The sequence below is a fragment of the Hypanus sabinus genome, chromosome 10 (genome assembly GCF_030144855.1).
Source record: "Hypanus sabinus isolate sHypSab1 chromosome 10, sHypSab1.hap1, whole genome shotgun sequence".
Lineage (NCBI taxonomy): Eukaryota > Metazoa > Chordata > Chondrichthyes > Myliobatiformes > Dasyatidae > Hypanus > Hypanus sabinus.
In genome coordinates this window covers 149,628,732-149,641,532 of record NC_082715.1, presented here as the reverse complement: position 1 = coordinate 149,641,532, position 12,801 = coordinate 149,628,732, and the positions used below count along the sequence as shown (strand labels likewise).

Genomic DNA, 12,801 nt, shown 5'->3' with positions numbered 1-12,801 from the left:
CCTGTATTTAGAAATGGAACAAAGGTTTTGAATTCTTTTTTTTAGTCTTTTTTTATATATGTTGTAGTGTCTATTAAATCTTTTTTTTTTAAAAAAAATTCTATTTTGATAACTTTTTTTTTACTAAACTTTCTTATTAGATTGCTGAACTTACATTCATATTTTGTAATATGGTTTTCTCAAAATGTCGTTTCTTCTTCCCATAAGTCTTTGCTTTTGAAACGTCATCTTTGTATTTGAATATGGAATTTTTTTTTTAAAGGTGTATTACACTTTTAAATTTTAATGTTCATTTTTTTTTATTAATGATTTTTCTGGTTTTACTATTTTAGTTTTTTTTTGACTTGACTGATGTGTGTATGTATGTGTATGTATATATATGTATATATATATAAATATATTTTTTTTTTGCAACTCTATATTTTAATTAGGGTGTTATATAGTTTTTTCTTAAAAAAATTTTCTTATGGAGCTGCCATCTTGAAATGGGGGTAATATTAGTATTAGTTTATGCGCCTGCCGCTTGGCTTTCTTTCAAAGGGTGGGGGGTGGGGGGAGGGATCTTTTTTCACGCTTTTGCTTTTTATTTTTTTGCTTTTAGTTTATGGGCTGACTTTAAATTATTAATATTGTTGAGGTGTCAGGATCTCCGGTTGCTCCTGAATCAATTTTCCTTCTTCCTAAATTGTGGGTTATGCGTCTTTTTAACCTTTTATGATACACACAATTAATATTGGTATGATGGATAAATCTATTAACTTTATCTCGTGGAATACTAATGGTTTAAATCATCCGATTAAACGTAAAAAAATATTTAAAGTATTCCATAGATTGAACGCTAATATTATTTTTGCACAGGAGACCCATATTAGGAGGGAGGATAATCAACGTTTTTTTAGGTTCTGGAAAGGCCAACAATTTCACTCAAATTGTACCGCTAAAATTAGGGGTGTGTCTATTTTTATAGACCCCTCAATTTTGTTTACACATTATGAAATTATTTCTGATCCACAGGGTAGATTTTTGTTGATAACTGGTTCACTTTTTAATCGGAAAGTTGTTTTAGTTAATATTTATGCTCCAAACTTTGATTGTCCTGAATTTTTTAAACGTTTATTTACTTCCCTTCCTAACTTGAATGAATATATGTTGATAATGGGTGGAGACTTTAATTGTTGTTTGAATCCTTCAATGGATAGATCTAAACCTATTCGAACTCTTCCGAATAGATCAGCTTTACTTATTAATTCTTTTATGGTTGATTCTGGAATTACTGAAATATGGCGGTTTTTGAACCCTAAAGATAAAGAATTTTCATTTTTTTCACATGTATATCATAGTTATTCTAGAATTGATTATTTCCTTATTGATCATCGTTTATTAACAGATGTTATTGATTGTAAATATGATTCTATTGCTATTTCGGATCATGCACCTTTGAAGTTATCTATCAAGATTCCGGACTCTTCTATCAATACTAGATCTTGGAGACTTAATGCTACTTTGCTTCAAGATCCAGAATTTATTACCTTCATAAAACAACAAATTGACTTATTTTTTTCAACAAACTTTACTGAAGAGATTGATAGAGGAATACTTTGGGACTCTTTCAAGGCTTTTATTCGTGGACAAATTATTTCATATTCCGCTGGTAAAGGAAAACAAAGATATTCAGATATAGCTTTATTGGTGGATAAAATTAAAGAAATTGATAAGATTTATTCCGTTACTCCTACCAAAGAACTTTATAAGAAGAGAGTTGAGCTTCAAATGGAACATAGTTTATTATTATCTTCTTCAATTGAGAATCAATTAATTAAGACTAGGGCTCAATTTTATATTCATAGTGATCGAACTGGTAAATTGTTAGCTAATCAATTAAAAGCTATTTCGACTAAGCGACAAATTATTAAAATTCGTAAACAAGACGGTAATTTAACTACTGATTATAAAGAAATCAATAACACTTCTCAAGATTTTTATAAATCTTTATATCAATCAGAATTTGATGGTGACCGGTTTATGATGGATAATTTTTTTAATAACTTGAATATTCCTAAACTGATAGATGAAGATTGTAGCTTGCTTGATGCTCCTATCTCTATGGATGAAATAAGAGAGGCTATCTCATCAATGAATTCAGGGAAAGTTCCTGGTCCTGATGGTTTTATTGTAGAATTTTTTAAAACTTTTTCTTTATTGCTTTCTCCTTGGCTATGTGAAATCTTTAATGATGCGTTTGTTAAGAAGAGATTACCTCAATCTTTTTATGAAGCTACTATTTCTCTAATTCTTAAAAAAGATAAAGATCCTACTTTATGTGCATCTTATCGCCCTATATCATTATTAAATGTAGACTCTAAGATTCTTACAAAAATTTTAGCCATTAGATTAGAAAAGGTACTACCACAGATTATTTCAGAAGATCAAACTGGTTTTATTAGGAATCGGTATTCCTTTTTTAATATTAGAAAATTGATTAACATAATTTATACTTCATCACCTACAACCCCAGAATGTGTTATCTCATTAGATGCTGAAAAAGCTTTTGATAGAGTTGAATGGACATACTTATTTAATGCATTGAGAAACTTTAATTTTAGTCCTAATTTTATATCATGGATTAAATTAATATATTATAAACCTGTTGCTTCTGTTCTTACAAATAATTATAGATCCTCTTTTTTTCAATTATCTCGTGGTACGAGACAAGGTTGTCCTCTAAGTCCTTTATTATTTAATATTGCATTAGAACCTTTAGCTATTGCTATTCGTGAGTCTCCTAATATTTTTGGTATTATCCGTAATGAGAAGTTATACAAATTATCGCTTTATGCTGATGATTTGCTGTTATATATTTCTAATCCCAGTAGGTCTATTCCTGCTATTTTATCCTTGTTGGCTCAATTTGGTAGCTTTTCTGGTTATAAGCTAAACTTAGATAAGAGTGAGTTATTCCCTTTAAATGCGCAAACCTTATTGAATGACAGGATGCCATTTAAAGTTGTTACTGATAACTTTATCTATTTAGGTATAAAAATCACCAAGAAATATAAAGATTTATTTGGACTGAATTTTTTACCTATGCTTTATCAAATTCAACAACTTACTACAAGATGGTCTCCCTTATTTTTATCATTAGTTGGTCGGATTAATGCTATTAAAATGATGATTTTACCGAAATTTTTATATTTATTTCAAGCTTTACCAATTTTTATTCCTAAATCTTTTTTTGATAATATTGATTCAAAAATTTCCTCATTTGTGTGGCAAAATAAAAATCCTAGGTTAAGCAAAAGGCAATTACAAAAGTCTAAAAAAGATGGTGGTCTAGCTTTACCTAACTTTAGATTTTATTATTGGGCGAATAATATTCGTAATCTAATGTACTGGAAACTAGATTTGGATTCACCTGTGTGCCCACAGTGGGTAAATTTGGAATGTAGTGAGGTAAAGGGATATTCTATATTTTCCGTTCTTGGTTCTTTTCTTCCTATTGATTTAGCCAAATTCAATAAACAGATATCTAACCCTGTTGTCAAACATACACTACGAATTTGGTTTCAATTTCGCAAATTCTTTAATCTGAAAAACTTTGTTCTGGACAGCCCTATTTTATGTAATTTTTTTTTCAAACCTTCACTGACAGATCAAGCTTTTAGCATATGGAAAAGGAAAGGTATAAAATGTTTTCGTGATCTTTTTTTTGAAGGTACTTTGATGTCTTTTGATCAACTTTCCAACAAATTTGAATTACCTAAATCTAATTTTTTTAGATACTTACAAATTAGAAATTTCTTACAAAAAATTCTTCCATCTTTTCCTAATTCAACTCCATCGGATTTTTCAGATTTGATTTTTACTTTTAATCCTTGTCAGAAGGGATTAGTAGCTTTTATTTATAACATGATTATGAAGATACAGCCAGAAATATCGGATAGAATTAAACAAGAATGGGAAGAAGAACTTCGATGTAATATATCAACAGATAAATGGGAAAAAATTTTACAAATGGTTAATTCCTCTTCTATTTGTGCTAAACATGCTTTAATACAATTTAAAATTGTACATAGAGCTTATATGTCTAAAGATAAGCTTGCCCAATTTTACTCGCATATCAACCCTCAATGTGACAGATGTCACTTAGAAGTGGCCTCATTGACCCACATGTTTTGGGCATGTCCCACTTTACATAACTATTGGAAGGACATCTTTGATGTCATTTCCTCAGTATGGAATATCGATTTACAACCCCATTTTATTACTGCAATTTTCGGTATACCAAATGAAGATGGCAATCAGTTTTCCCCTTCAATCAGACGAATGATTGCCTTTGTAACATTAATTGCCAGAAGGTCTATATTACAAAACTGGAAAGAAGTAAATCCTCCTACTACATCTCAGTGGTTCTCCCAAACTATTTCCTATCTGAGTTTGGAAAAAATTAGAAGCACTATTTTTGATTCTTCAATTAAATTTGAAGAAACCTGGGGACCATTTATTCGACACTTTCATATGAATTAATTTGGCCTATTTCAGATCCTTTTCTCTACTTATCCTTGTTCAGGTATGGAGTTCCGGAGTTTTTTTTCTTGACATCTTCATATATTCATAAAGTGCTATTATTGCCCATGTTAGTTTAGTTTAGTATTTTTTTTTCAATATATATTTTCTCATATATATTTTCAAATTTTTTTTTTTGATGATTATTTTTGTTTTTTTTCATATATATTTATATAGACTTGATTGATTTATGTACCTTTTGTTGATTGATGTTTAATAGGATATTATTATCCTATTACTAATGTAATTTCAAGTTTATTGAATTTGTAATCTATTCATTATCATGTGTTGTTTTTTTTATATGAAATTTAATAAAAAGATTGAAAAAGAAAGAAAGAAATTTGTTGGAAAGTTGGTCGAAAGACATCAAACTACCTTCAAAAAAAAGATCTCGAAAACATATTATACCTTTCCTTTTCCATATGCTAAAAGCTTGATCTGTCAAAGAAGGTTTAAAAAAGAAGTTAAGTAAGATAGGGCTATCTAGAACAAAGTTTTTCAGAGTAAAAAACTTACAAAATTGAAACCAAATTCGTAACGTGTGCTTGACAATAGGATTAGATAACTGTTTATTGAATTTAACTAAATCAGTAGGAAGAGAAGAACCAAGAACAGAGAATAGAGAATATCCTTGTGCATCATTACATTCTAAATTTACCCACTGTGGGCACAATGGTGAATCCAAATCTAATTTCCAATATAATAAATTTCAAATATTATTCGCCCAATAGTAAAATCTAAAGTTAGGTAAAGCTAAACCACCATCTTTTTTAGATTTTTGTAACTGCCTTTTACTTAACCTGGGGTTTTTATTTTGCCACACAAATGAGGAAATTTTAGAATCAATGTTATCAAAAAAAGATTTAGGAATAAAAATTGGTAAGGCTTGAAATAAATATAAAAATTTCGGTAAAATCGTCATTTTAATAGCATTAATCCGGCCAACTAATGATAAGGATAAAGGAGACCATCTTGTAGTAAGTTGTTGAATCTGATGAAGCATAGGTAAAAAATTCAATCTGAATAAATCTTTATATTTCTTGGTAATTTTTATACCTAAATAAATAAAGTTATCAGTAACAACTTTAAATGGTATCCTGTCATTCAAAAAAGTTTGCGCATTTAAAGGGAATAATTCGCTCTTATCCAAGTTTAGTTTATAACCAGAAAAACTACCAAATTGAGCCAATAAGGATAAAATAGCGGGAATAGACCTGTCAGGATCGGAAATATATAACAAGTCATCAGCATAAAGTGATAACTTGTATAACTTCTCATTACGGGTAATACCAAAAATATTAGGGGATTCACGAATAGCAATGGCCAAAGGTTCTAATGCGATATTAAATAATAAAGGACTTAATGGACAACCTTGTCTCGTACCACGAGATAATTGAAAAAAGGGGGATCTGTAATTATTTGTAAGAACAGAAGCAACAGGTTTATAATAAATTAACTTAATCCATGATATAAAATTAGGACTAAAATTAAAATTTCTCAAGGCATTAAATAAGTATGTCCATTCAACTCTATCAAAAGCTTTTTCAGCATCTAATGAAATAACACATTCTGGGGTTGTAGGTGAAGAAGTGTAAATTATATTAATCAATTTTCTAACATTAAAAAAGGAATACCGGTTCCTAATAAAACCAGCTTGGTCTTCTGAAATAATTTGTGATAGTAACTTTTCTAATCTAATAGCTAAATTTTTTGTAAGAATCTTAGAGTCGACATTTAATAGCAATATAGGGCAATAAGATGCACATAGAGTAGGATCCTTATCTTTTTTAAGAATTAGAGAGATAGTAGCTTCATAAAAAGACTGGGGTAGTTTCTTCTTAGTAAATGCATCATTAAAGATTTCACATAACCAAGGGGAAAGCAAAGAAGAAAAAGTTTTAAAGAATTCTATAATATAACCATCAGGACCAGGAGCTTTCCCTGAATTCATTGATGAGATAGCCTCTCCTATTTCAGTCATAGAAATAGGAGCATCGAACAAGCTCCGATCTTCATCTGTCAGTTTAGGAATATTCAAACTGTTAAAAAAAATTATCCATCATGGATAGATCGCCATCAAATTCTGATTGATATAAAGATTTATAAAAATCTTGGAAAGTATTATTAATTTCTTTATGATCAGTAGTCAGATTACCGTCTTGTTTACGAATTTTAATAATTTGTCGCTTAATCGAAATAGCTTTTAATTGGTTAGCTAACAATTTACCAGTTCGATCACTATGAATATAAAATTGAGCCCTAGTCTTAATTAATTGATTCTCAATTGAAGAAGATAATAGTAAACTATGTTCCATTTGAAGCTCAACTCTCTTCTTATAGAGTTCTTTGGTAGGAGTCACGGAATAAATCTTATCAATTTCTTTAATTTTATCCACTAATAAAGCAATATCTAAATATCTTTGTTTTCTTTTACCGACAGAGTATGAGATAATTTGTCCACGGATAAAAGCCTTAAAAGAGTCCCAAAGTATTCCTCTGTCAATCTCCTCGGTATAGTTCATTGAAAAAAACAAGTCAATTTGCTGTTTTATGAAGGTGATAAATTCTGGATCTTGAAGCAAAGTAGCATTAAGTCTCCAAGATCTAGTATTGATAGAAGAGTCCGGAATCTTGATAGATAACTTCAAAGGTGCATGATCCGAAATAGCAATAGAATCATATTTACAATCAATAACATCTGTTAATAAACGATGATCAATAAGGAAATAATCAATTCTAGAATAACTATGATATACATGTGAAAAAAATGAAAATTCTTTATCTTTAGGGTTCAAAAACCGCCATATTTCAGTAATTCCAGAATCAACCATAAAAGAATTAATAAGTAAAGCTGATCTATTCGGAAGAGTTCGAATAGGTTTAGATCTATCCATTGAAGGATTCAAACAACAATTAAAGTCTCCACCCATTATCAACATATATTCATTCAAGTTAGGAAGGGAAGTAAATAAACGTTTAAAAAATTCAGGACAATCAAAGTTTGGAGCATAAATATTAACTAAAACAACTTTCCGATTAAAAAGTGAGCCAGTTATCAACAAAAATCTGCCCTGTGGATCAGAAATAATTTCATGATGTGTAAACGAAATTGAGGGGTCTATAAAAATAGACACACCCCTAATTTTGGCGGTACAATTCGAGTGAAATTGTTGAACCTTCCAGAACCGAAAAAAGCATTGATTATCCTCCCTCCTAATATGGGTCTCCTGTACAAAAATAATATTAGCATTTAGTCTATGGAATACTTTAAATATTTTTTTACGTTTAATCGGATGATTTAAACCATTAGTATTCCAAGAGATAAAATTAATAGACTTATCCATCATGCCAATACTAATTGTATATATCATAAAAGGTTAAAAAAATACATAACCCATAATTCAGGAAGAAGGAAAAATGATTCAGGAGCAACCGGAGAACATGACACTTCAACAATATTAATAATCTAAAGTTGGCCCATAAACTAAAAGCAAAAAAATAAAAAGCAAAAGCGTGAAAAAAGATCCCTACCCCCTCCCCCAACCCCACGAGAAAAAGCCAAGCGGCAGGCGCACAAACTAATACTAATATTACCCCCATTTCAAGATGGCAACTTCATTAAAAGAAAGAAAAAAGACTATATAACACCCAGATATAAATACAGGGTTGTAAAAAGAAAGAATATATCAATCAAAATGAAAAAATAATATAACAAAGCAAAAAAAACATTAGTAAAAAAGAATAAACATTAAAGTTTAAAATAGTGTAATATGCCTTTAAGAAAAGATTCCATATTCAGATACAAGAAAATGACGTTTCAAAAACAGAGACTTATGGGAAGAAGAAACAACATTTTGAAAAAACCATCTTACGGAATATAAGTGTAAATTCACCAATCTATTAAAAAAAGGTCATCAAAAAAGGATTAAAAAAAGGTCATCAAAAAAGGATCAAAAAAAGGATTCAAAAATCACTACAATATATATATATAAAAAAAGGTCCAAAACATTCATCCCATTTTCAAATACAAGCAAATAAATGCTTACGGAAAACAAAGTCTTATGGGAAGAAGAAACGACATCTTAAAAAAAATCATTATTACAGAGTATTAACATGTATATCCAATTCAGAAGAAAAGAATTAAGAAAGAAAAAAAAACATTATAGTAAAATTAGAAGAGCTTCTATAAACCATGATAATAAAAAAAGACCAGGTCTACAGACCAAAGTAAAAAGCTATACCACAGTTTCATAAGTTAAAGCCCAAAACGAAATGGCATCTTCTCTCCAAAAATTCTTCAACATAACACATAGTTCAACTTGTACTAGAAGACCGATATTCTTCGATGAATTTCTTCGCTTCTTCCGGAGTATTAAAGAAACGCTGACTGTTGTCACTCAACGTAATTCTGAGATTCGCTGGGTATCTTAAAGCTTGTTTAAGTCCAATCGAATGAATCTCTGCCATCACTGGTTTAAAAGCGATTCTCGCCTTCATTACGTCAAATGAATAATCCTCAACAATTCGAAACTTGATGTTTCTGTGAGAAATCATACCTTTCTGATGAGCTAATCGGATTAAAAGCTCTTTCTCACGAGGATAATGGAGGCAAACAACCACAGCTCGTGGTTTATCTCTCGAGATCGAAAATCTCGAAACTCTGTGAGCACGATCGATAGTAGGTTTAGCCCGCAAAGCGTCCTCACTGAAAATTTCCCACAATAAGTTAGAGAAATATTCAGTTAAGTCACCAGACTCAACATTTTCGGGAAATCCGATAATACGCAAGTTTTGTCTGCGAGATCGGTTTTCAAGATTGGTGATTTTAAACTTACTCTGCTCCACTATTTTAACGGTCGACCGTAACTTCTCCTCCAAAGTTTCAATAGTACGTATTTTCTCACAAATTAACTTGTCAAGAGCCGCAAACTTTTCTTCATGCCGTTCAATATCTGCTGCCTGCGTTTGAAGCTTGGTATCAAACGATCTAACGACTTCTTCAAGCTCAGACATTTTCGCAGTAAGCTTATTTTCCAGACTTGCAAATTTAGTATCCAGTTTAGTATCCAAAAGACTGGAGATTGCCTCAAGAGATGGAGCGTCTTTAGACGATTTCTTAGATACAGACATTTTAAGTTTGAAAAGATTAAATCAAGTATTATTTAAAAAAAAGTAAATAGTGAGTATCAACCCATGTAGATTTGATTAAAGGGTGATTAAAGATTTGATTAAAGGGTGATTATAGTATAAAAAATGAAGAGCGCCCGAAGGCAGATGTCTACGCTGCCATCTTGAAACTCCGCCCCCCAACGCCTCTTATCATCTTGTACAAGTCACCTCTCATTCTCCTTCTCTCCCAAAGAGAAAAGCCCAAGCTCACTCAACCTTTCCTCATAAGACATGCACTCTAATCCAGGCAACATCCTGGTCAATCTCCTCTGCACCCTCACTAAATATTCGGCATCCTTCTGTTAGGCAACCAGAACAGAATACAATACTCCAAGTGTGGTCTACCCAGGGTCTTAAAGAGCTGCAGCATTACCCCAAGGCTCTTGAACTTGACTAATGAAGGCCAACACACCATAAACCACCTTAACCACCCTATCAACTTACATGGCAATGCTGAGGGATTTATGGACATGAACCCCAAAATCTCTGTTCCTCTACACTGCTAAGAACAAGAGTAGATGCTGGCTATAAAGGCAGGCAGATTGGGAACATTGGTGTCCAGTTTCCTCCCTCATCCCACAGATGTGCTGGTCACTATGTTAATTGTTCATTGTAAATCTTGCCCAGTGTAGGTAGATGGTAGGAAATTTGATGGACATGTCAGAGAGAATGGGCACAGGAAAAATGTGAGAGTGACGGCAGTAGTTAGATAGTTGGAAAAGAATGACGTAGGGATATTTATTATGGAGAACATCGCAAAGGCAGAGAGAAGCCAAAAACTATCTGGGCTTTATACCTAAAGTACAAAACCAACGAACTTATTTTGAACCTCCATAAAGCATTGCTCTGAAAGAGAAGCACTTTCAAAAGCACTGGAAAAGAAGAGTCACTGGAACGGTTCCAGAAAGGATGAGCTTCATTTATGTTCTAACTGACAGAAGAGGTCTGTTAGCAATCAAAGTGGACGAGGATCTTGACATTCTTTGTTTTTCACTCCAACTGTGCTCACAACTTGCACTATTCTTTGAAAATCTCCTTGAGAGAGCAATCAAAAATTCAGACCTTCGACTCCTTTCTCTTACACCCCAAATGCTCCAGCTCTCATTGCTTCATCACAAAAAGTATTACATATCCTCTTCTCAATTTCTTGTACCTATCAGCAAAAATAAAACAAACTGCTGGGGGATCTCAGTGGGTCAGATAACATTTGAAGAGAGAAATGGCTGGTCGATGTTTCAGATTGAGACTCTTCATCTGGACTTAATGAATAGAGGGGAAGTAGCACAGAAAAGGAAGAGGTCGGGCAAGACTTAGCAAGCACTACGTGGATTCAGGTGATGGGTTGGGTGATTATATGAATGAAGGAAGGGTGAAAAAAGCAAGAGTCTGGGAGGTGACAGCAGAAACATTAAAGGGCTGCAAATGATGGAATCCAATATCTTCCCAGCTCTTGCCACCCATCCCTCTCATCTCATCTCTCCATCTCTCCTCTGCTCCTTCAGTACCGATGAAGGATCTCGGCTTGAAGTGTTGATCATTTCTTCTACAAAGGCTGTCTGACTCACTAAGTTCCTCCAACATTTTGTTCTGCTTTTACTTGAGATTCCAGCATCCAGCTTGTTTGTCTCTACTTTCTTACTCCAATATTGGCAGAGACAGAGGCTACAAACTGTAGGTGACAGTGTACATGTGGCCCAGTTCTTATCAATACTCTAACAATAAGGGGACAGAGCAAAATAGGATTATCAGTCTGAGCCTTACCTTCTGGGTAATACATCAGAATATTCTTGGCTTTGTACTTCCAGGTTTTCACCCCTGGTTTCCTGTCCTCAATGGCCAAAGCATCAGGTGAAGGTAGTGCCAGCATTTCTTCATGGCCCTGTAATGAGATCCACCATCACCTACGGACTTGGTGAGACAGCAAAACTTTAGCACAGCCCCTCTATAAACCTCAAAGAGCAATTTTTCCTTTATTTTGTATATGTTAAAGCCGGCCGGTGGTGTAGTACCATCCGTACCGAACTTCAAGGAGAGTGGTCCTATTGGAGAATAAATTTGCATCGTTTGCTGTGTGGCCAGAACTATGTGGCCAGCCTTGTGTTTGCTATTTGCTATGTATCCAATTTATTGGCCAGAATGTAATCTCTGTATTGCCTCTGTACTATTGAACGCATCGGTGCCATAAGAATGTAGCTAATAGTGAAAGTAAGCATGTAGAGATAACGGTAGTAGACGGGATCGTGGAGTGGTGTGATGGTATGGGGACCAGTCAAGGCCAGGAAGAGGGACACGTGTTCCAAGGAGTAGACTAAAGTATGAGCTACTGAGCAGAAATATTGGTGGCAAATCAAGAAGCTAATGTGCTGGTGATAAGCATTGCAAGCATATAGAGTATGCTAATGTAACTGAGATAGGAGACGGGGTATGCTAATGTAACTGAGATAAGAAATTACTATAAAGAATACTGTGTACTAGGCTCAGCGGGCAATTAGTGACATGTTCATTAATTGTCTCAGCTTTTGTTTGCAAATAAAAGGCTTAAATTTCTCGAAGAATCTTCTGCATCTCCTGGTTATTTCAAAAAACCATGACAGTCCTGAGTTTGAATCCAGCCGGCTCCTTACAAGCTTTCCATCCGTGCTGGGTTGAGCGTTGAACTAGCAACTCGACTTCGTATAAAACAGACAAATGCTGAAGAAACAGCAAGGTTGCTGCCTGATGTGCCACAAGGCGTGGAAAGGAACGACAACATATATTAGCAATAAATAAGCACTCCATAGGTACATTGCTTCTATATTTCAGCTATTCATTCCTCCCTAAAATCAAAGGGATTTATCCTCCACAAACCATTCAGCAGCAGGAGGATACAGAGTGGAGGGCACCCATTATCAAAACTCTTGAGTCCATTAGTCAGCAGGAGGGTTACAGTTTCCGTGTTTAAGTTGCACTTGTCTGAGCACCAGTTCAGACATACAGCATGCTCCTCCAGAATCAGACAGTATGACTGAGTGGGCACGATCAAGTCAAATTGTCCTCAGCTCTCCTTTGCTACACACTTTGTGATAGAAA

At 33.2% G+C, this 12,801-nt stretch overlaps 1 protein-coding gene across 1 annotated transcript in view; it reads right to left on the bottom strand.

Moving 5' to 3' along the window:
* The window catches only part of ess2 (ess-2 splicing factor homolog), a 53,274-nt gene that overhangs the window by 25,476 nt on the left and 14,997 nt on the right, over window positions 1–12,801 (bottom strand). Inside the window, exon 5 of the mRNA XM_059983236.1 lies at window positions 11,494–11,611. Within this exon, the coding sequence (XP_059839219.1) occupies window positions 11,494–11,611 (118 nt within the window). The remainder of the gene's footprint in view (window positions 1–11,493; window positions 11,612–12,801) is intronic.